The sequence below is a fragment of the Alexandromys fortis genome, unplaced genomic scaffold (assembly GCF_014885135.2).
Source record: "Alexandromys fortis isolate MF-2015 unplaced genomic scaffold, M_Fortis_MF-2015_v1.1 scaffold_74, whole genome shotgun sequence".
NCBI lineage: Eukaryota > Metazoa > Chordata > Mammalia > Rodentia > Cricetidae > Alexandromys > Alexandromys fortis.
Genome location: NW_026068008.1, coordinates 409834 through 434648, shown reverse-complemented (window position 1 = coordinate 434648; position 24815 = coordinate 409834). Strand labels below are relative to the sequence as shown.

General features: G+C 45.9%; 2 protein-coding genes across 5 annotated transcripts in view; one reads left to right on the top strand and one right to left on the bottom strand.

The window, feature by feature from the left end:
* The first annotated feature begins 2551 nt into the window (after positions 1–2551).
* Hspa5 (heat shock protein family A (Hsp70) member 5) lies at positions 2552–6649 on the top strand. Its single transcript, XM_050161673.1, has 8 exons — positions 2552–2900; positions 3000–3231; positions 3617–3754; positions 4063–4175; positions 4264–4654; positions 4786–5023; positions 5316–5483; positions 5824–6649. The coding sequence occupies exons 1-8, from the start codon at positions 2779–2781 to the stop codon at positions 6384–6386; spliced, it is 1965 nt and encodes a 654-aa protein (XP_050017630.1). The 5' UTR covers positions 2552–2778; the 3' UTR covers positions 6387–6649.
* The window catches only part of Rabepk (Rab9 effector protein with kelch motifs), a 35648-nt gene continuing 17365 nt past the window's right edge, over positions 6533–24815 (bottom strand). For all 4 annotated transcript variants that reach the window (XM_050161689.1, XM_050161688.1, XM_050161691.1 and 1 more), the window contains 6 exons: positions 22484–22641; positions 20423–20575; positions 15626–15787; positions 14077–14226; positions 10303–10452; positions 6533–9893 (listed from right to left, as the gene is read on the bottom strand). In XM_050161689.1, the coding sequence (XP_050017646.1) occupies positions 9601–9893; positions 10303–10452; positions 14077–14226; positions 15626–15787; positions 20423–20575; positions 22484–22641 (1066 nt within the window). In that variant the 3' untranslated portion in view covers positions 6533–9600. The remainder of the gene's footprint in view (positions 9894–10302; positions 10453–14076; positions 14227–15625; positions 15788–20422; positions 20576–22483; positions 22642–24815) is intronic.

Below are 24815 nucleotides of genomic sequence, written 5' to 3'. Positions count from 1 at the left end.
ACTAAGGTTCCTAGGCTGGCCTTAAACTCACTCTGTAGTCCAAAACGCGCAGAACTTGTGATTCTCCTGCCTTAGCCTCTTCAGTAGCTGGGGTTACAGGCCTGTGCCACTAGGTCTTCCTCAGGTTTCGCTTTCTAAATGATAGAAACATTAGTTGCACATTTGCTCTATCAATCAAAAGAGAGGCTAAAATTGAGGGTTTTTTTTCTCTTGTTTTTTTCAGGACAGCTTTTCTCTGTGTAACAGTTCTGGCTGTACTGAAACTTGCTTTGTAGACCAGGCTGGCCCTAAACTCACAGAGATCTGTCAGCCTCTGCCTCCCAAGTGCTGGGGTAAAAGGCGTGTGCCACTGCCACCCGACATAAAATCGAGTTTTGTATTTTAGTGGAAATAGACTGTGATACAGATGTGCTTGAAACTTCACAAAGCTGTTGAGGCTGTCATGTGACTAAATAATAGGTGGTGTTTTTGGTTTGATTTGAGATAGGGTCTCAATAAGCAGCTCTGGCTGTCCTGGAACTATTTAGAACAGGCTGGCCTTGAACTCACAGAGATCCTCCTGCCTCTGCCTTCCCAGTGCTGATATTAAACTGATGAACCACATCCCCAGCGGTACTCTTCTTTGAAATTCAAGACAAGTGTGTCCGCAAAGATGCTTGGTGGTTAAGAGTACCAGCTGCTCTTTCAGAGGACCTGGGATTAAAGATGGCAGCAGTAAACTGGGCTTAGTGATTTCTCTCTTGATACTGGACTGATGTAACCCAGGGGAAAACAGTGTCATGACAGTGTTACAAGCCTGGATGAAGAGGCATCTGATGCAACCAACCTCTTTAGAAAGAAAGGATGGAGCTGACTGAGTCACCAACATAACTTTGAGGAACAAGAAAGGAGAAAATTCCTGAACACTGACTCACATACAGGCTTGACAACTTTAGTCAACTGTGTGTGATGTCTCAGTAGAATCTGGACAGTGTACCTATGAAGCTCAGAATACCTTTAGTAGGAATGCTGGAGTTGTTTCCCGCCCGTGACAATGTCCTAAGCATCTTCTCTAATCATGTATGTAATAAGCGCAGGGTGGCAGAGACAGTAGGTCTAAGAGCTCCAGCCCAGGGGATGTATATCAGTTGCCTAGCATGCACAGAGTCCTGGGTTCATGACTCAATTAGGGGTGATAATGTATGCCTATGCCTATTAATCCCAGCACCTAGGAGGTATAGGCAGAAGGTTCAGGAGTTCAAAGTCATTTGTTACATGTTTGAGGCTAGCCTGGACTACACGAATCTCTCTTGTATTAAAAAAAGAGAGAAAAGTCAATAGCATAAGCTACGGAATAAAATCAACTAGATTACCAATTCCATCTCCACCACTCATCAAATCAACGACTATTCTATTTAACCACTTTCCCCCTCATGTTCTTGTCTGGAAAATGGGAAAAACCTACCAAGAATTAGGCGAAGCATTAAATGACATATGAAAAACAATAGTTCAAGACTAGTTTGAGCCTTGTGAAATGTTCTGTCTCAAAACTAAACAAACAATGAGTACTTAATAAGCTTAAGTAGTAGCTTCTGTTATTTTTGCAACATACTATTATTACACAATAGTAAAGCATCAGGAAGACTTTTTTTTTGGGATGCTAAATGCCTTTAGCATATCAGTCAGGGTAGGATGGAGTCAAAAGGGATGAGGAAGGACTTGCTAGAGAGAAAGAGAGAGAGAGAGAGAGAGAGAGAGAGAGAGAGAGAGAGAGAGAGAGAGAAATGATACATCCTAGGGTGGAAAGTGCACGCTCGACTATTCATAGAAAAACCTCAGCATAAAGTGGACTCAAGACCAGGTAGCAATTGGCCAGCCGGTCCTGGGACTTAACCCCGGGAAAAGGGAAACTGGGAAGGCCTGATAGACAGATGCAGATGGCCTGGGGGTGAAGGGAAAGTAGTTAGCTGAACAGAGCTGCGAGGCGGGACCCAGACCAGGCACAGCTCGAGACCTGGGCCTGGACGCTCGGACACCTGAGAAGGTGTGGAGGCAGGGAAGGGCAGAGAAACTGTTCCCAGGCGACCACAGCATCTTCGCGGAGCCGGGGCATCTCGGGTCGAGAGGGAAGCTAGGAGGAGAAAAGGCTGCGCAGTGCCTCGGAGTGATGGACACAAAGGGGAGGAACCAAGTCCCACCGCCCCGGGGGAACTGACACGCAGACCCTGCACCAGTCCCCCGGGGCCCCGGCGTGAGGGGAGGACCAGGACGGTTACCGGCGGAAACGGTCTTCAGGGTGAGAGGTCACCCGAGGGACAGGCAGCTGCTGAGCCAATAGGACCAACGCACAGGGCGGATGCAGCCTCTCATTGGCGGTTGTTTAGACCGATCAGTAGCCAATGAGTCAGCCCGGGGGGCGTAGCAGTGACGTGAGTTGCGGAGGAGGCCGCTTCGAATCGGCGGCGGCCAGCTTGGTGTAATGGACCAATCAGCGGCCTCCAACGAGAAGCGCCTTCACCAATCGGAGGCCTCCACGACGGGGCTGGGGGCAGGGTATATAAGCCGAGTCGGCGACAGCATGCTCCACACTGGCCAGACAACACAGAGAGCAGCTTCGGGTGTCCGCGGGCGTGAGAGTTGAGCGCCGCGGCCTGCTTCTTCCAGGCCTTCGCTGAGCCTGCTTCGCGGCTCCTCCCGACTCCGGATCGGAACGTCGTCGCGCTGCGAGGCTACAGCCTGTTGCTGCACGTCCGCGACTCCCGAGCGACCGCTGAGCGACTGGTCCACAGCGCCGGCAAGATGAAGTTCACTGTGGTGGCGGCGGCGCTGCTGCTGCTCTGCGCGGTGTGGGCCGAGGAGGAGGATAAGAAAGAGGATGTGGGCACGGTGGTCGGCATCGACTTGGGGACCACCTACTCCTGGTAAGTGGCGTTTTGAGGTGCGGGAGAGTGGGGCGTGGCCTCGGCCTGGCGTGAGAAAGTGAGGTGCTGATTTCCTTTTCTGTGGGGTTTTTCCGTCAGCGTCGGAGTGTTCAAGAACGGCCGCGTGGAGATCATAGCCAACGATCAGGGCAACCGCATCACGCCGTCGTATGTGGCCTTCACTCCCGAAGGCGAGCGTCTGATTGGCGACGCAGCCAAGAACCAGCTAACCTCCAATCCCGAGAACACGGTCTTCGACGCCAAGCGCCTCATCGGACGCACTTGGAATGACCCCTCGGTGCAGCAGGACATCAAGTTCTTGCCTTTCAAGGTCCGATACGGGTTTGGTGTTTTTTTTGTTTCCACGTTGAAGGGGGCGGCTAGGGTGGTGGGAATAAAGGGTTGCGACTAGGCGGAAAAAAATACACTCAAACGGCTAAAAGGATGTGGTAGGGGTTTATGTAACGGTTTTAGACGTTGTCGTTTTTAGTATCATAAAACGTAACACAGTATTACAGTGTCTAAAAGTTGAAAGACAGACCAAATCTGGCGCTCTGTCACAGCACAGCGGTTCTTAGTTTAGTCAAGATCTCCCTAAGGGAGCAAAATGAATCAAGCTATGGGGGAGAAAAAATGGTGGGTTTTTTCCCTTTAAAGTTTGTAGTGCCATTGTTTGCGCTTTGGGGAAATTACCTTTCAATCATTCCGTACTCCAGGTGGTTGAGAAGAAAACCAAGCCATACATTCAAGTTGATATTGGAGGTGGGCAAACCAAGACATTTGCCCCAGAGGAAATTTCTGCCATGGTTCTTACTAAGATGAAAGAAACAGCTGAAGCGTATTTGGGAAAGAAGGTAAATACATGTGTGGAACGATGCTAAGTGTTGAAGGTGGCAGTTGCTCCTCCTGTTGGCTTACCTAGGAAGCCTTCCTGGTTTAAAATTTAAAACTGGTAACAGCTTTTGTCAGGGTTGATGATGTAGCGCTTTGTGGGAGGTCAAGCTAAATACATGCTAGTCGGTTTTCACAAGTTACCATTTAATCCTGTTGTTAGAATGTGTGTGGTTTGTGCCCTTATCAGTAAGCTGGCTTAGAAACTACTGTAGTTGGTAAGACAGGGAAGTAACAGAGTATACGTAAATTATTTTTGTTGTCTTCCTAGGTTACCCATGCAGTTGTTACTGTACCAGCCTACTTCAATGATGCCCAGCGGCAAGCAACCAAAGACGCTGGCACCATTGCTGGACTGAATGTCATGAGGATCATCAATGAGCCGTAAGTGTTGGACTCCTGGCCAGGCTCTTTGCTAAGTGGGGGGAAAGTGCCCCTGACTAAGATTTTCCCCCCTTTTTCATTCTTACAGCACAGCAGCTGCTATTGCATACGGCCTGGATAAGAGGGAGGGAGAGAAGAACATCCTAGTGTTTGACCTGGGTGGCGGAACCTTCGATGTGTCTCTTCTGACCATTGACAATGGTGTCTTCGAAGTGGTGGCCACTAATGGAGATACTCATCTCGGTGGGGAAGACTTTGATCAGCGGGTTATGGAGCACTTCATCAAGCTGTACAAGAAGAAAACTGGGAAAGATGTTAGGAAAGACAACAGAGCTGTGCAGAAACTCCGGCGTGAGGTGGAAAAGGCTAAGCGAGCCCTGTCTTCTCAGCATCAAGCAAGAATTGAAATTGAGTCCTTCTTTGAAGGAGAAGACTTCTCTGAGACCCTGACTCGGGCCAAATTTGAGGAGCTGAACATGGTATGCTCTTTGTCAGTGCTAATGAGATCTGCTTAGACTGTAGATCCCTGAACGCAGAGCAACTAAACTAAACAGCGTCACGTGTATGGTGGCAGCATAGTAATCATGCCTTTTCTTTTTTTTTTGGCCAGGACCTGTTCCGATCTACCATGAAGCCAGTCCAGAAAGTGTTGGAAGACTCTGATTTGAAGAAATCTGATATTGATGAAATTGTTCTTGTTGGTGGATCTACTCGAATTCCAAAGATTCAGCAGCTGGTGAAAGAGTTCTTCAACGGCAAGGAGCCATCCCGTGGTATAAACCCGGATGAGGCTGTAGCCTATGGTGCTGCTGTCCAGGCTGGTGTCCTCTCTGGTGATCAAGATACAGGTAGGTCACTGCATCTTTCACTTGTTTGAGTAGTTTGATGGGAAGACTATGATCAGCTGTTGAAACAGAAAGCAGTAGGGTAGGAACATCGGGGCCACATAGCCCCGCTATGTGATCAAGATACAGTGATGATAAGACTTGGATCAGGTTTAGTTAAAATCATTAGCAGCTATTAATTCATTTGCCCTAAAGTGTTTATGGTTAGAACCTGGGCAAATGGCAGTGGGAGATTGCATGGCAGTGCTCTTAGGACTCTAATCAGAACCTAACTTGATTGATTTTCCTTTGCCAGGTGATCTGGTACTGCTTGATGTATGTCCCCTTACACTTGGTATTGAAACTGTGGGAGGCGTCATGACCAAACTGATTCCAAGGAACACTGTGGTACCCACCAAGAAGTCTCAGATCTTTTCCACAGCTTCTGATAACCAGCCAACTGTAACAATCAAGGTCTATGAAGGTAATTGCTTATATTCACAAATACTGTAAACTTTGAAAGAGTGTGACTTTGGATCTAATGATACATTGTTAAATGCCCAGGGAAAGAAGTATCTTCTGTAATTCAAATGTGAAGAGGTTGCTTAGTGCTGAATTTTAGATTCTCTACTTACTTAACATTCTTGTCCACTGGCTTTTGGAATACAAAAAAGGGACTTACAGTGCTTTTTAAGAAATGGAATTTGGTTAATAGTAGTAGTCTTTGCTCCCCTCCCCATACCCCTATATTCTAACAGGTTGAAGTATAAGGATACCAGTGCACTAGGCTCTTCAGTAACAAGTTTTTCCTGTTATTACTCTAGGTGAACGACCCCTAACAAAAGACAACCATCTTCTGGGTACATTTGATCTGACTGGAATTCCTCCAGCTCCCCGTGGGGTACCGCAGATTGAAGTCACCTTCGAGATAGATGTTAATGGTATTCTTCGAGTGACAGCTGAAGACAAAGGTACAGGAAACAAAAACAAAATCACAATTACCAATGACCAAAATCGCCTGACACCTGAAGAGATCGAAAGAATGGTTAACGATGCTGAGAAGTTTGCTGAGGAAGACAAGAAGCTCAAAGAGCGCATTGACACCAGGAACGAGCTAGAAAGCTATGCCTACTCTCTCAAGAATCAGATTGGAGACAAAGAAAAGCTGGGAGGTAAACTCTCCTCTGAAGACAAAGAAACCATGGAAAAAGCTGTAGAGGAAAAGATTGAGTGGCTGGAAAGCCACCAGGATGCCGACATTGAAGACTTTAAAGCTAAAAAGAAGGAGCTAGAAGAAATTGTTCAGCCTATTATTAGCAAACTCTATGGAAGTGCAGGCCCTCCCCCAACTGGTGAGGAAGATACATCAGAGAAAGACGAGTTGTAGGCGCACTGATCTGCAAGGGCTGTAATAATTGTAATTTACTGTAAATATTGTAATATTGTAAATACTGGACTCAGGAACTTTCGTTAGGAGAAAATTACATTCGAGACTTATAAGTACTCTCAATTTTCTCCTACCGAAAGTTCCTGAGTCCAGTATTTACAATATTTCACCTTGGAAATGTTCTATTTAACAATTGGGTCATGCACATCTGGTGTAGGAACTTTTTTCTACCATAAGTGACACCAATAAATGTTTGTTATTTACACTGGTCTAATTTTTGTGAAAACCTTATAATTATCTGTCTTTTATTTTAGATAACTAAAATTTAAGGCCGGATTCTCAGGTCTGCCTATCTGTTCGGCAGGAAAGGGAGGGTGGAGGTGGAGGCTTGTGATTTGGGTGGTACCACTCCCTGGGAAATTTGTCTAGCTTTACAGCAAGGCAAAGGGTTTTGCTGTATGAAATGACCCTTGTCATTCCTAGTTCTCTTCAACATGATTGAATTCTTACTTCCCCTTTGTAAAACTGCTTTCTGGGTGTTTTTTGTTGTTCTTTGGTTTTGGTATTTCAAGACAAGATCTCTGTGTAACCTTGCCTCTCTTAGAACTCACATTTTAGGCCAGGCTGGTCTGGAACCATGTGTCTCAGCCTCCTGGGTGCTGGGATTAAAAGTGTGCACCGTTACTACCTTATCTGATTTTTATTGTTAAGTAATGCTGTGGGGCTATGGATTTTCTTCTGAATTGGTGATGTGCCAGGCTTGTAATTCCAGCTGTGGCAAGAGAATACTCCAAGACCCGCCTAGGGAACTGCGGCTGTCTGAAAAGATGTAAAGTGGATAGTTACTCAGTAGTAGGGCATTGCTTTGTAAGTGTAAAGAAGCCCTGGTTTGATCCTCTGCTGGAGAAGAATTTTTTTTGTTTTTGTTTTTCGAGACAGGGTTTCTCTGTAGCTGTGGTGCCTGTCCTGGAACTAGCTCTTTTAGACCAGGCTGGCCTCGAACTCCCAGAGATCCACCTGCCTCTGCCTCCCGAGTGCTGGGATTAAAGGCGTCCGCCACCATCTCCCGGCTTGAGAAGAAATTTTTTTGAGCAACCTGATGACTTATACACTTGAATTTTATTTTTCTTTGTGGTGTCAAATCAAACCCACGGCCTGTCACTGGGTGGTACTTAGTTTGTGATTTATATTTTAAGATGTATAGTTTGAAAATGCAGTGGTACACACCTTTGATGGAGTCCGAGGCAGGAGGATCTCTGAGGCCATCAATTGTCTACATAGTGAGTTCCAGATCCTCTCTGCAGCCTAAGGATTTACTTCAATTGGCATGTCTGACACCCAGCACTGCATAGTGGATGTAGTGGCTCAGGCTGGAAGCAGGAACATTAATGAAATACCAGCTTCAGTTAGCTAGTTCATGAGGGCTTATGAACCACAACATGGTCTGAAGCCTCATTTGGGAGAATCCCCACTTCTGAAATGTTAATTATAAACTTTACTTGATAGTCAGAGGACTGGTAGACGATGGTTTGGATTGGCCTCCTCGGGAAAGGGATGCACTAGGTAATGAGTATAATCAGGATTTTGTTCAGAGCTAACATGAAATTCAGTACTGCTCAAAGATGGGTGTTCTACGACTGAGCAGCCAGCTGTAACATTTACTCAGAATGATGGATTTGGGGATCTGAGAACAAACCTGAGCTGCATATTTGTGTGCTATCTGATATAATTTGAACCCAGCATGGTGTCTCATGCCAGTAATTCCTATATTCAGGAAGCTGGCTGAGGCAGGATTCCCTATACTAAAAAAGTGATGGGCAGGTGCATGATAGATACTTCATACCTATAATCCTAGCACTCTGATGCTGAGACAGGGGAATGACACTTTGAGGCCAGCCCCTGTCAAATGTTAAAATTGGCCTTGGCTTCATGGCAGGTCAAAGGGTAAACAGGAGTAAGAGTCTTCACTCTAGTCCTCCAGTGTTAGCACTCTTAAAAACATATCAGGGTCCCACTATGCACACTAGGCTCTGCATACACCCACCACCATGCTCTGCTTCCTGCTCTCCCCCGTTTTTAGATGGGTCATGTGCCCAAGATGAACAAGGTTTAGGGGAGGTGCACAATCAGGCTTATGAACTGAAATACCTCACACAGCTTTTGTCAGTACTTTGACTGTTTTGCCTACTTCAGGCATAGGATCCCCTGGAGCTGGACTAGAGACGTGTCAGCTACCGTGTGGGTCCTCAGTTAAAGCAGTGCTCTAAACTGAGCTGTCTCCAGCCCGTCTGCACTTCTAATGACTAATGCACATTAAAAAGATTCCCACTGAGAAATATCTACTCCAATACCTAGTTTGGGTATCTACAGATTTCATTGCTGGTAAAACTTTATAATGGAATTGTTGCACTGGGCCATCCAGTTAAAAGTGCAAGATGGAGATTATACATATATTCCAGCATGAAGCAAACAAGGCCAGTGTTAACATTTGACAGAGCTTTGGCTCACAGACTTACTTAAACCCCAGGTCTGCCTAGAGATTTGTCTGTTGGTGTTTCTGAGGAACCACAATATATAACAGCTGTGGCTGTCCTGGAACTCATTCTATAGTCCACTCTGGCCTTGAACTCAGAAATCACTTGCCTTTGCCTCCCAAGTGCTAGGATTAAAGGCATGCACCATACATGATGGAAATTTATTTTAAAAAAATGAACCATTCAACCATCCTTTCCTCCCATACATCCACCCACCCTTCATCCACCCATCCTTCCATCCATCCACCCTTCCACCCATTCTCCCTCCTTCCTTCCTTCCTTCCTTCCTTCCACCCACCCACCCACCCACCCACCACGTGAGTGAACACCATCACAGCAGCATGTAGAAGTCAGAGGACAACTAGGAGTTGGTTCTCCATGATGTGGTTTCCTGGGATTGAACTCAGGTCATCAGGTTTAGGGGTAAGTGCCTTTATCTGCTGAGCCATCTTAAAGTCGTTCTTTTTGGAGACAGCATCCATGTTGTGTGGCCCAGGCTGGCCTCCAATCTACTGTGTAGCTGAGGGTGACCCTTCTGCCTCTACTTCCCTTGTGTAACTAGAGGTGTACACCATCCCGTCCCATCCTCTTGGTTAAGAGAATACACTGTGTAGAGTGTTTGGCAGCATGACTCAGAGCCTTTGCTTTTGTAAAAACTAACAATAAAAACGTGGGTTTTATTAGTCAACTGCAGTGACAATACAGTCGTCATAGATCTCCCCTTCTGTGTTCATCCCACCAAAGACAAAACAGAGCAGCGTGGGAGTCTGCCTTTCCTCAGGTGACCCGCTACCCCGAGTCACTTGTTTGTCATCAGTACCCCCTTTCTCAGCTTCACAGCTGAGGATGAGAGAATCTGAGTCTTCATTCTCTGAGGTGGACATCACTGGCCATGGGATGACACACATGGAGTGGTCCAGGCGTCCAGCGGGCAGAAAAGTATCAAACTGAAGTGCGGTCCAGTGCTGCTTTTCTAAGGAAGGGGGACAGAGACAGTCAATGATTTCCTGCACTAGTCAACCCACAAAGAGGAAATAAAGGGGGAAACAGGCTGGGCCAGATAGTGGGCATCTGTAGTAACAGTGCTCAGGAGGCGTGGCAGGATGATGCTGCCATTTTCAGACTAGCTGGGGTGTACAAAGAGACCTTGTTTTTCTGTGGGTTTTTTTTTTTTTTTTGTGCCAGGGTTTCTTTGTGTAGCTCTGGTTGTCCTGGAACTTGCTATGTAGACCAGGCTGGCCTCGAACTCACAGACCTCTGCCTGCCTCTGCCTCCTGAGTGCAGGGATTAAAGGTGTGTGTCACCACAGGCCAACAAAATTCTGCATCACTTTTCAAAGAACGTTTGTGTTTGTTTAACGATCAGGAGTGACGCCTGCTCACCTGTGTGATACTTATACATTGTGTTCAGTGCTCCAGTGGGCGTCATCCCTCCAAACACATAGACATGCTTTCCTACAGCCACGGCTGCGTGGGCAGCACAGCCTGACGGAACAGCCCCCGTGGGACTAAGCGTCTGCCATTTCATATTACCTGTCACAAGAAAGGGTTTGCACATGAGCTAACATGGGATTTCAAATTACCTGCTGCAGTTTGCAATATGATTACTGAGGGTCATCCACGGCCGAGAGATCACTGTTTGCTGTCCAGATAGGTAAGGCCATGTGTGCATGTGCGTGTATATAAATATCCAGACTCACATGTCCATAAATGCATATGTATCTTTTGCTCGCATATTTGTCTGTGTACCACATGCATGGTGCTCATGGAGGTCAGAGGAGGGTTTTTCATGACTTGGACTGAAATTACACTGGCTGTGAGCTGCCATGTGGGTTCTAGGAATCAAACCCAGGCAGGTCCTCTGGAAGATACCAAGCTATCTCTCCGGCCCCCCCAACAGCAACTCTGTTGAGCCCTTTGAGTTGCTATCACTTCATCTACATCCTTTCTCCACATGGATGAGCGCACAGGTGAGAGGGGAACCCACCAGAGTAGCTCGGAAGGGACTGTTGGTCTGCAAAGCCTTTGGCCACTACTCCGCACATTGCTGACTCAGCACTTACTCCCAACACTACTTTTCCAAAGATGTTCGCATGTTTTCAAAGGAGCACTTAAGAGAAGTACATACATACCACTGGATTTTAGAGTAGAAAACTGTTTGGGAAGGTAGAAAACAATAGCAAGGAAGTACTTCCTCAGCACAGGAAAATGGGCAGTCTTAAGAAATATATGAGGCCAAGTATGATGGCACACGCCTTTAACCCCAGCACTCAGAGGCAAGTGGATCTCTGTGAGTTTGAGGCCAGCCTGGTCTACAGAGCGAGTTACAGGACAGCCAGAACTACACAGAAAAACCTTTTCTCAAAACAAGAACAAATGCCGTCCTATTTGAAACTATACAGGAGCAAATGTCTCTAGTCCTTGAATTCAGCAGGCCAAAGATGTTGGGCTGCACAGCCTGACTCTCTCTCTAAAAAAAAAAAAAAAAAAAAAAGGAAGAGAAAGCCCTGATTGTAACTAATAGAGGAATTTGGAATTTCAGCTAGTGAGCCTGCTTCCGGGAGTCACTTTGTAAGGACTCAAATCCTCTGCACGGGAGTTCTTGTGCCTTCTGCCCATCACCCCTTGGTTCTGTAGTCTAGAGCCAGGCAGATCTTGCTCATTTATTCATCCAGCCTTTCAAGAGCAGACAAAATCTCACCCACTCCCCAGGTGATGGCACTAAGTGCTTGAAAAACACAAAGGAAAGAGGAAGTCCCCACCCCTCAGAGCTCACAGCTAGAAAGGCCTACGAGAGTCCCACCTTCAGAGGTGGAGACAGTCTTTAGGTTCTCTCTATGCCTTTTGACCAGGCAGCCCAGCAAACTTGCAGCGCTGGTCATTCACCTTCATTAGCTGGACCAGAACTGGAGCAGGAGCCAAAGCCTAAAGAGTTCTGCTGGGAGCCGGGCGATGGTGGCACACGCCTTTAATCCCAGCACTTGGGAGGCAGAGGCAGGTGGATCTCTGGGAGTTCGAGGCCAGCCTGGTCTTCAAGAGCTAGTTCCAGGACAGGCTCCAAAGCCACAGAGAAACCCTGTCTCGAAAAACCAAAAAAAAAAAAAAAAAAAAAAAAAAAAGAGCTCCTCCGGGGAACATGAAATGTCGGAAAGGACAATGGGGAGGGCTGGGTGCCTACACACACACTAAGTGTTTAGGAATGGCTGGATTTGTTTTCATTTTAGGTTTTTTTTTTTGGTTTGTTTGTTTTTCTGGACAGGGTTCCTCTGTGTAACAGCTCTGACTGTCCTGGAGCTCACTTTGTAGACCAGGCTAGCCTTGAACTCACAAAGACTGGGCCTCTGCCTCATAGTGCTAGGGTTAAAGGCTCACTCACACCACAACTACCCTCGTACGTTATTTTATTTACTTATTTATTTTTAAGAGACGTAGTCGGATGGGTGTGGTGGCACAAACCTTTAGTTCCAGGATTTGGGAGCTCAGGCTTGGAGCTCAAGGAGTTCAGGGTCATCTTGGCCTTGGCGAGCCAATTGTGACCCTGTCTCAAAAAAATTAAAAAAAAAAAAAAAGCAAACAAAAATTTAAGAAGATGTATTTGGGGGCTAGAGAGATGCCTTGGCTCTTCTAGAAGTTCTTTCTAGGTTTAATTCCCAGCACCCACAACCACTTGTAACTCCAGTTCCAGGGATTCCAGTACCCTCTTCTGGCCCCTATTACGTACATGTGGTAAGTACACAGACATATATACAGGAAAAACACCCAAATATATAGAATATTTTGTTTTGTTTTTTTCTTTTAAAGATTTTTTTAAAAATTATATATAGTGTTCTGTCTGCATGTCTGCCTGCACGACAGAAGAGGGCGCCAGATCTCATTACAGATGGTTGTGAATCACCATGTGGTTGCTGAGAATTGAACTCAGGACCTCTGGAAGAGCAGCCAGTGCTCTTAACCGCTGAGTCATCTCTCCAGCCCTGTTTTTTGGGTTTTGACAAAACAGGGTTCCTCTATGTAGCCCTGGCTGTCCTGGAACTCAATCTGTAGTCCAGGCTTATGTTTAACTTGCAGCGATCTACCTGCCTCAGCCTCCCAAGTATTTTGATTAAAGGTGTGCACCACCACCGCCCAGCTAAAATTTTTTATTTTTAATTATGCACATGTGTGTGTATGCGTGGGGATGTGCAGAGGTCAGCTGAGACCAGCTGAATCATCTGGGGCTGCCAGTGAGTGCTGAGAATTGAATTTGGGTATTCTGTAAGAGCAGTATTTAACTACTGAGCCATTTCCCCCTATCTCTCTGTTTTGTTTTGTTTTGAGACAGGGTTTCTTGAAACCCTGGGACAGCCCTAGCTGTCCTATGTAAGCCGAGACTTATTTCCCGGCCACCCTGACCCAAATAATCACACAGAAACTATATTAATTACAACACTGTTTGGCCAACAGCTCATATGTATTTTCAGCTAGTTTTTATATCTTACATTAACCCATTTTTATTATTTTATATTTTACCACAGGCTCATGGTTTGTTACCTCTTGCTTCTTGGGCAGCTCCATGACGTTTGCCTCCTTCAGCAGCTACACTGACTCTGCCTACTCTCTGTTCAGATTTTCCCACCTGGCTTTACTCTGCTAAGCCATAGGCCGAAACAGTTTTATTCATTAACTAAACTAATAAAAGTAACACATATACAAAAGGACTTCCCACATCACTCCTAGAACTAGCTCTGTAGACCAGGCTGGCCTCAAACTCACAGAGATCCTCCTGCCTCTGCTGCCCAAATGCTAGGATTTAAGATGTGCGCCACCACCCAGATGAGCCATTTCTCTAGTCCAAATTATTTTTCTTTTTCCTCCTCTTCTTCAGCTCTGTCTGTCTGTCGGTCTATCTATCTGCCTTTCTGATTCATTTATTTAGTGTAGACAGTGTTCTCTCTGCCTGTGGAGGACAGAAAGGGTGACAGACTCTGGAAGGTGCAGCCAGTGTTTCCCGGCTGAGCTGGCTCTCCAGCTTTGTATTCCTTATTACTCAGGCTATGCTTCATAGGATCTAGGAAAGACTCTAACAGCTGCGCAAGTTATCAGAGCAAAGCTGAATTCTTTCCAACATATTTTAAACCATTTTGAACACACAAATCCCCTGGACTCTAACATACTTACTTGTATCAATGCAATGGAGATCATCAAAGAACTTGTCCCCTGCCAAGCCTCCGTGGATGAAGAGTTTTGTCCCTGCTGCAACCATCACATGGCCATGCCGGGGAGATGGAGGACTTCCATGTGTCTCTGGTTGAGACCAGGTCAAAGTGCCTACAAAAGTAAATGCATTAATACTATGTGGCAAGCTTCTTCAGCACTTCCCAGTGGAAAGATGCTACATGAAGGAAGTGACCTTGAAATCCTTCCTCTGACCCTAAGAGAAATATACTGGATCTAAATAGGTAGGAAAGAGAAAAAGACAAGATTTTCTGAGTAAATTGGGAGCATGGGAGTCATAGCAGAGGGTCGAAGGGTAAAGGGGAGAAAAATGTACAGCACAATAAAAACAATAAAAAAAAAGAAAAAATGTTAAAAGAAAGAAAGAAAAAGGGGGGCTGGAGAGATGGCTCAGTGGTTAAGAGCATTGCCTGCTTTTCCAAAGGTCCTGATTTCAATTCCCAGCAACCACATGGTGGCTCACAACCATCTGTGATGAGGTCTGGTGCCCTCTTCTGGCCTTCAGGCATACAGACAGAATATTGTATACATAATAAATAAATAAATATTAAAAAAAAGAAAGAAAGAAAAAGAAATCCTCCCTCTGACTTATCAGCCAAGTAGATCTCAACCCTGCTATCCAACCTGTACTTAAACACTTCCAGGGATGGAGACCACAAAGCCAATAACCTAGCAGGCCTGTCTCCAGTCTAGGTATTAGGAAGTCATTTTTTGCTTTGGATTAGAAAAATATGTCCCTTAGCTGGGCAGTGGTGGTGTACGTCTTTAATCCCAGCACTCAGGAGGCAGGAGGATCTCTGTGAGTTCTAGGCCAGCTTGGTCTACAGAGCTAGTTCCAGGACAGGCTCCAAAGCTACAGAGAAACCCTGTCTTGAAAAACCAAAAAAGAAAAAATATGTCCCTTAGGCTTTAACCCAGAACTAGCCCAAAGTTAAAATAAAGGTGTGTGCTTCTTTTTTTTTTAATATTTATTTATTATGTATACAATATTCTGTCTGTGTGTATGCCTGCAGGCCAGAAGAGGGTATTACAGATGGTCATGAGCCACCATGTGGTTGCTGGGAATTGAACTCAGGACCTTTGGAAGAGCAGACAATGCTCTTAACCTCTGAGCCATCTCTCCAGCCCAGATCTTTGCTTCTTCTGTGAAAAGTCTTTAAGTTGTTTTGTTTTTCTCTTTCGCTCTCTTTCTTTCGTTGTTTGTTTTTGACAGATACAGGAAATCAAGGGCAGGGCCACCAAGATTTATTTATTTATTTTGAGACAGGCTTCTTGTATCCTCAGCTAGGCCTGATCTCACCTACTGGGATTACAGACACACATCTGTCATCATGCTTGGTTTGTCTGGTGCTAGGGATGAAATGTGGGTGGGGATTGGTGCATGCTAGGCAAGTAATTTACTTAGCTCAAAATCTTTTCTCAAGACCCTGTTTCCTGTAGGAGAGATAATGGAGTTAAGCAGCCCCACGACCCCCACATCCCTAGTCCGTACTTGCGTCAAATACATGCAGCGTCACATCCTGCACGGGCTGGGCACCTCTCTCTCCTCCCCCAAAGACATACAGGTGGTTTCCGATAGCTGCTGATGATGTGTGGAATGTTCTTGGGGACGGTGGGGGGCTGCTCACTTCTGGTGTAGTCCAAGTCCTGGTTTCTAGTCCAGAGAGAAAAGAAACAAGATCTAGGCTGAGGGGCTTCTGACTTACTGTTAATTTTCTGAGGTGCTAGGGATCTGTATCCAAGACCCGCTGGGCTTGCCTTCTACCACTGATGCACATCCGCAGACCTGATTGCGACTCTGGTTGCGCCTAGCAGGGGCACCTTGGTACCCTAGTCTCTAAGGAACACAGTACGGCATGGCACAGCACAGCACAGAACAGCCCAACTTTAGGCAGAGAGCTCATACTCCCCAATGCTAAGGAAGAATAGAAAGATATCAGAGGTTGTTCAGACAGACCAAATGCCCCAAACCTGAGGAGTGAGGTCAGTGCCATATCTGAGCCCTTCCGCTCTGCTGACAGCTCTGCTTCCGCATCCAAGAGCCCTGCATCTGCTAAAACCCATCCCCACTATGACAGCACAGACGTGCCAAGTTTCCCAAAATATACGGCTTAAGAAAGACTGGCTGGAGAAATGGCTCAGAGGTTAAGAGCACTGGCTGCTCTTCCAGAGGTCCTGAGTTCAATTCCTGGCATTCACATGGCGGCTCACAACCACCTACAATGAATTTCATGCCCTGTTCTGGCGGCAAGCACACATGTAGGTACAGAGTACTCATTACATACAATACACTAAAAAAAAAAAAAAAGAAAATAGACAATATCACTGCAATTTCAGAGCACTAATAATCCTACTGAATAAAAATGGCAAATAAATGTCAGTTTCTCCTTTCTCAGACGGAAGCTGAAGCCAAGCTACACTGTTCCTTGTTAAGTAGCCCGGCCAGCATCGAGACAGGGTTTCTCTGTGGCTTTGGAGCCTGTCCTGGCACTAGCTCTGTAGACCAGGCTGGTCTCGAACTCACAGAGATCCGCCTGCCTCTGCCTCCCAAGTGCTGGGATTAAAGGCATGCCCGGCCTTAGACACACTTTTTATATTTATTTTATTTTTACATGCATGGCTGTTTTGCCTGGATCTACATGTGTACACCATGCCTAGTGCTCAGGAAGGCCAGAGGGCATCAGATCTCCTGGACTGGAGTTACAGGCGGTTGTGAGCCTCAATGAGGGCGCTGAGAATCAAACCCGGGTCCCCTATCAGAACAGCCAGTGTGCTTAACTGCTGAGTTAACTCTCCAGCGCCAGTTTGAACAGTTTTGTTTTTAAAAATTTATTTCATGTATACAAATGCTCTGTCTGCATGCACACCTTTAGAGGCTGCTGGGAATTGAACCTAGGTCTTCTGGAAGAACAGCCAGTGCTCTTAACCATTGAGCCATCTTTCCAGCCCCAGTATGAACAGTTTTAATAACACCATGGTCTGTGCTTTTTGTACCATTCTGTCTTGAAAACAAAAAGTGTATGTCACCACATGGAGGATGCACAGAGTTTCTTTCCTTTGAAAATAAAATGTAAATTCAGAGGTTAAAAGCACAAGCTGCTCTTCCAGAGGCCCTAGGTTCAATTCCCAGCAACGACATGGTGGCTCACAACCGTCTGTATTAAGATCTGGTGCCCTCTTCTTGGCTGCAGGCATACAGGCAGGCAGAATATTGTATACATAATAAATAAGTTTAAAAAAGAAAGGAAGGAAGGAAGAAAAGAAACCATGGATGTCATAGGAACAGATGCACTAATTCAGCACCTCCTCAGGCAGGGTGGTGGGCCCAAGCTGGTGTGGGGTATTTGTGCACTGTGTGAAGATGTATTACTGTGATTGGTTTAGTAAAGAGCTGAAAGGCCAGTAGCTAGGCAGGAAGGAGGAGATGGGTGCGAGGAGACGCCAGAAGACCAGAGAGGAAACAGCCTTGAACCTGGTCTGTCAGACTCCTACACTAGTCCCACAGGATTTCCTGTTAGAAAACCTCCCTCCGTGCCTCTCTTGCAAAAGATCTGCATTCAACATATCAAAAGCTACACCAGGCATATACAGTACATGTGGGAGCCAAACTAGAAGGCGTAGCCTACATCAGAGCAAAGTGAGCCCTCTCTAGAGCTGCAGATCTTGGGCAGGACTTGAATCACAGAAACTGACTCTTGGGTGTGGTGGCTCAAGCTTGTAACTGCAGCACTCGGGAGAACGAGGCAGGAGGACTAAGAGCCTGCACTCGTTAGCAAGACTCCATCAGCAAAAACAAACAAAACAAATAAAAAATGTAGGTGGACTTTTCTGTCCTGTCAGTTCCAAATAACCACACAGAGACTTATTATTAACTATACATGCTCAGCCGATAGCTCAAACTTGTGTTTAACAAGCTCTTGTAAATTGAATTCGTCCATTTCTATTCATTTGTGTGCTGCTCTGAGGCTCATTTCCCTCATCTGTGCACTGTCCATGTTGACTCTTCCAAGTCTGGCTGGCGACTCCTCGGACTCCTCCTCCTTCTTCCCAGCGGTCTCTTTAAGTCTGGCTCTCCTGCCTAACCTTGTCCTGCCTAACTGTGGGCAGCTTCTTTATTAAACCAATCACAATGACATGTATTCATACAGTGTAAAGGAATATTCACAAAAAAATAAAATCAATTTCTCTGACAGAAGCTACCAAAGTTCTACTGTTTTGTTTTTATTGTTTTGTATTGAGACAGGCCTGGCCTGGAATTGCTACATAGGCCTAGTTGGCCTCAAGTTTGTAGAGAACTGCTTGCCTCTGCCTTCAGAATGCTGGGATTATATCACCACTGTGGGTTTTTTGTTTTGTTTTCAAATAAATGCTATTACCTAGAGTCAAAAAGACAGGGTCCTAGCAAATGACTTGTGAACTCAGCACTTGTGAAGCTGAGGAGGAAGGCCTGGGCTATAAAGCTGTAGAGCACATGCACACACGCATGTGCACACACTGTACACACGCACATATGCACGCACACATATGCACACAGGCATATGTAAGCACACACACGCACGCACGTGCGCAACACCCCCTCACATACGCATGCGCACACACGTGCACATATGCATACAGGCATATATAAGCACACACACATGCGCACACACATGCATGTGCACACACACCGTGACTTCTACTTCCCCAAGTTTTGGGAATCAAACCAAGAAATCCATACACGCCAGGCAAGCACTCTACTGCTGCCTACACTCTGGCGATCTGAACTGTCAACCATCAGACTCTAGCCCAGAATGCCCCGAACTCGTGATCCTTCTGCCTCGGCCTCCCAAGCAGCTGGGCTATCAGGACTGTCCCCCCAGACCCAGCTTACCCATTATACTCTGTGGTGGTGTTCCAGACAGACCAGGAGGTTGGGGGGCCGTCTACTCTATATCTGACTGTGTTCTGGACCCTTATCCTCAAAGCATCTACATTTCAGCCATGGTGGTGATGCTTGCCTTTAATCCTGGTACTTGCAAGGCAGAGGTAGGTGCATCTCTGATTCAAGCCAGTCTCTATATAAAGAGTTCCAGACCAGCCAGGGCTACAGAGTGAGACCATGTCAAAGGAAGAAAGAAAGAAAGAAAGAAAGAAAGAAAGAAAGAAAGAAAGAAAGAGAAAGAAAGAGAGAGAGAGAGAAGAAAGGTGGAGGGAGAGAAGGAAGGAGGAAAGAAGGAAGTTCTGCATACACATAAAATTAAAAAATAAAATATTTTAGCCAGTGGTGATGTTACACATCTTTAATCTCAGCAGTCAGGAGGCAGAGGCAGATGGATCTCTAAATTTAAGGCCAACCTAGTCTATAGAGTGTAGTTCCAGGACAGCCAGTCAGGGCTACACAGAGAAACTCGGTCTGAAAAACAAAATAAAATGTACTTTTTTAAAAAAAGCATTTGCATTCCAGAGAGGGAGGGCAGGAAAAATAACAAACACTCAAACCAATCAAACAGACATCTAAAAAGATGGTTTTTAAATACTACAAAGAAATTTCAATACTTGACACAAAAGAAAATTCAGTCCTGTCAGGGCGCATGTCTAGAATTCCATCACTTGAGAGCAGGTCACGTGTCCTAGGCTAGTCGGGTGGTTTGCTCCCTGGGACCAACACACACAGTGAAAGGAGGCACTGATGTCCACATGTACACTACTCAGTGTGTATGATCTTTCTCTCATGCACACATGTGCACACACACATTCACACACATACATATTTTATTTATTTATTTATTTATTTATTTATTGGTTTTTTGAGACAGGGTTTCTCTGTGGTTTTGGAGCCTGTCCTGGAACTAGCTCTTGTAGACCAGGCTGGTCTCGAACTCCCAGAGATCCGCCTGCCTCTGCCTCCCAAGTGCTGGGATTAAAGGCATGCGCCACCACCGCCTGGCTCTCACACATACATATTTTAAAATGTAAAAAGAAAACCTATATGGCTGGAGAGATGGCTCAGAGGTTAAGAGCACTGACTGCTCTTCCAGAGGTCCTGAGTTCAATTCCCAGCAACCACATGGTAGCTTACAGCCATCTATAATGAGACCTGGCGCCTCTTTCTTGCTTGCAGGCACACGCGGAAGGAATGCTATACACATAATATAATAAATAAATAAATATTAAAAAAAGAAAACCTATAAATTCCTATTTCTATAAGGTCAGCAAAGTAAAATAGGTTAATTAGAGCAATTCAATGTACCATAATGTAACTGCACCTACATGTGCATGATAAAAAAGAAAACAACCTCTGTCTACTCACCAGGATTCAAGACTTGCAGACAATTTCGATTTCCTGACTGGTCCGCACCCCCAAACACCCAGATGCTGTGAGGTGTACAGGAGGGAATGAAGCTGGCATGCTCATACCGAGGCAAGAGACCTTCCCTGGTGGCCGTGTCCCACTGCTGCGTCCCTAGAAAACATTGACCGGTCCTTAGGCTGGGGCTGTAACTGGTAATGCTGGCTGACAAACTTTGGGAGGGTAGTGAAAGCAGGTGAAATCACAAGCGACCAGTCATCAAGTCCTTAAAGGGAACTTGACCAAACTGAAATGGTCTCCAGTACACGCTGGCAGGCTGCCTGCCTGGCCATGAACGCTCTGTGATGGAAACTGTCTCCGTTCTCGCTCCCAGAGTCCAGGTGACGTACATTTAACACAACTTTCTACTTGTGACTAACGGGGCCAGAGGGAGCTGCCTGACTCAAACGGCCCACTTAGAGTCAGTTCCCACTCTCTCAGCAGCCTGGGCTGCTATTTTTTGTCCTTAGAGTCTGAGAAACACTCCTGATATCTCTATAGATCTCAATCTCCTGGACTCCCCATTTTAAGTGGCCCGACTAAGTGGTCTTTGGGCAAACAGAGAAATGACGTCTAAACCAACCCATTCTTTTAGGTAGCAAAGCACTAAACTAGGACCTTACAAGTACCATGCTGTTGTTAGTGTTAACCACAACTGCAGAGGAAGCCAGTTGGTAATCTCTATGTACCAGGGTACTGTGGTCCAAAGGGCCTTGCTAAGGTCACCATGGCATTGATAACTTGTGATAAAGATATAACTGAAGCTGGTATGGTGGTTCAGGACCCCAGTACTTGGAAGCGGAGGCAGAAGGGTTGTGAGTTTGTGGTCTTCCTGGGCTACCCAGAGACTCCTAGGCTAGAATGGACTGCATAGGAAGATGCTGTCATGAACAGACAGGCAGTCACAAAGTAACTGAGGTAGAAGATAAGCTCCTTGAGGGCTGAAGGGATTCAAGGTACCCGTGCCTAGTGCTGGGAGTAGAGACTCAAGTGCCTGGACAGTAGTAACAGAGGCTCCACAGGTGGGAGTCTTGTCAAGAGGTGACACTCCAGGTCTAAACAACTCTTGCCACATAGCCATGCAGGAGTCTAGGTGTCAGACTTCCTAAAATTACTATGAGAAGGCCAACCATGGCAATTTAGAATTGGCTGGGGATACACTTATGAGTAAAAGTCTCACTCTCTGCCTCCAAGGACCTTAAACTCTTGTGCGCTAAGACCTGTGAAGGGGAGATGGGAGCGTGTGCACAGAAGGGTTTGAGCATCAGCTTACACAGACCTGGTGAAGCAGCGCAGAGATATGATAGTAGCCACTTGAGAGGTGAAGGAAAAGAATCAGAAGTTCAAGGTCATTCTCAGCTACACAGTAAGTTCAAGTCCAGTCTGAGCTATATGAGACTGCTTCAAAACAAAGTAACACTCCCTCAAACCAAAGAACAAGACTTTCTGGGTAGGTGTGGAATATGCTCTGCACAGTGAGTCACCGTGGAAGCAAGGAGACCAGAGTGAAAAACGACTGCAAGCCTAGCTAGGAGACAGCAGTGGTGTGGATTACAAAAAGGGACAAACACAGAGGAAGACAGAGAAAGTCAGGACGAATCAGAGTGCGGACAAGAGAAAGAAGGAGAAATGAGGGTCATTGGTGCCTCCTAGAACAGTTAATAAATAGCCATTTTCTAGATTGCTAGGGCTCAACAGACTCTTCCCAAACAAGGAAGTACTGAACAGGTGGGTATGAATTAGAGGTCAGCTGAGACCTTAGGGGCCAGGGAAGATATTTCTCTCTCTAAGAGGAAAACCCTGTGTCTGGTGTGAGTTGGTATTATTATTGTTACAATTATCATTATTATTTTGAGACAGAGTCTATGTTTTCCTGGCCTGGAACTTGCTACACAGACCAGTCTGGCTTCAAACTCCCGGGGTTGTCTTGCCTCTGCCTCTCCGGTTCTGGCCTTGAAGCCCTGTGCCACCACATCCAGCAGAACCAGCATTTCTAGGAACGCTCTGCAGCGTTGATCTTACCCAAATCCATGGTTTGCACATCTGAGAAGCTTTGGTTTGGATTTGCTCCCCCTACAATGAAGACCTTTCCTCTCTTGGCATCGCCAACTGGGGGTAAATATGAGCAGCTGTGACCAACACGAGGGCAGGGCTTGTCTCCAGGGAGAGTCAGGGTGTACCTGCCGAAGGGAAGATAAATTCAGGAGGCCTGTGTGAGGATACTCTGCCCCACAAAATGGTCACCAGGATGAAAGGTACACACGCTGATGCCTTAGATATTAACTATTGCTATTGTATGTAAGCACGCTTGTGCCGTGTGCGGAAGTGCCATGGTGCGGGTGTTGTGACAACACACAAACTCCATAGTGCAGGTTCTCTCCTTCTACCTTTATGTGGCTCCCTGAGACTGAACCCAAGTTGCCAGGCTTGCTGGGCAAGTGCCTTCACCTGGGAGCTGTCTCCCTGGCTTCACTCTGATCTCTCAGTTGTATGTATCCAGCAAAGTCATATCTGACCAACTACAGTACCTCCCCTTTGCTCAGTCTCTGGCTTTTCAACTTTGGCTGGATGTTTGACTCCCATGGGGCTCTGTGGTAGACAGGGGAACTGACATAAGAGATGTCCACCGGTGTGCCTTGGCACCATCAGGATGGTATTATCGTGGTCTGTGGGTTTCAACAGACCTGGTTCAAGTATAAGCTTCGGTGCTTTTTAGATGTGTGGCATTTGGGGAGCCATTTAACCTTTCCAAACCTCAGTTTTCTCTACTATAAAACAAGGATTGCTGTGGTTGGAAGTGAGGGGGCACAAGCCTTTAAGTCCTAGCACTTGGGAGACAGAGGCAGGTGGATCTCTGAGTTTGAGGCCAGCCTGATCTACAGAGAGAGTGCCAGGACAGCCAAGGCTACAGAGAAACCTTGTCTCAAAAGACAAACAATCAAAACAAAAAAACTCAAGGAGTGTCATGTTTTTTACCTCCAAAGGGGGTTGTGAAGACTCAAGCATCTTGCAAGGACACAGTAAACAATGGCCAGGGCATTATCATATTCATAGGGACACCTACAATGCCAAAGCCCTGGCTAACAGCCAATGATGTATCCCTGTGGAGAAAATTCTCCACAACTCATGAGCTCCATAAGGATTATATGAAACCTATTAAGAGCCTTTCCAGGCTTGAAAATCTCAACCAAATGGAACCTAAACCCAGCAGTCACAAGCTGAAATATAGGATCAGGCATTCCCAGATACATTTATTTTGATTTTTAACAGAAAAAAAAATATAACTCAAGCTTCCAGGTTGGAAACAAATGAACCAAATTTAGTTTGAGACAGGGTCTCATGTGGTCTAGGCTGGCCTTAGGACTCCAGCTAGCCCAGGATGACCTTACGTTCCTGATGTGGGATTACAGGTGTGTGCCGAGGCATACAGTAAATAAGAATAGTTCTTGGCTATTTACGAGTCCGCTTATTTGAGCTCTTTGATTTTGGGACTCCTAACCCCTCCCACTTCCCCGGCAGCTTTCCCAGAACCTGGATTCTCCACAGCTCTTCCTCTTGGTGTCTGCTCACCTTCTGGCAGACACTTCCTTTTCTCTCTGATCCCTCTCCCAGCAGCCCCTTGGAACTTTCAGTGTTCTAGTGTCCCTTCCCCTCAGCCTGTGCTTGCTCTTCTGACTCATTTGATCAGTCCTGGTGGTTTCTATGGACGCCCATGTCTGTCATTATCAGTGGTTCTGGGGTCTCTCCTCTGGTATTGGCATAAGAACAGACAGGAGGACCAATGGAACTGAATAGAAGACCCCCGGATATCAATCCACACATCTTCGAACACCTGATTTTTGACAAAAAAGCAAAAAATATTAAATGGAAAAAAGAAAGCATATTTAACAAGTGGTGCCGGCATAGCTGGATATCAACATGTAGAAGAATGAAAATAGACCCATCTCTATCACCATGCACAAAACTCAAGTCCATATGGATCAAAGACCTCAACATAAAGCCAGTCACACTGAACCTTATAGAAGAGAAAGTGGGAAATACACTTGAACACATTGGCACAGGGAACCACTTCCTAAATAGAACCCCAGCAGCACAGACACTGAGAGAAACAATTAATAAATGGGACCTCCTGAAACTGAAAAGCTTCTGTAAAGCAAAGGACATGGTCAACAAGACAAAACGACAGCCTACAGAATGGGGAAAGATCTTCACTAACCCCACATCAGACAGAGGTCTGAGCTCCAAAATATACAAAGAACTCAAGAAATTGGACACCAAAAGATCACAAAGTCCAATAAAAAAAAATGGAGTACAGACCTAAACAGAGAACTCTCAACAGAGGAATCTAAAATGG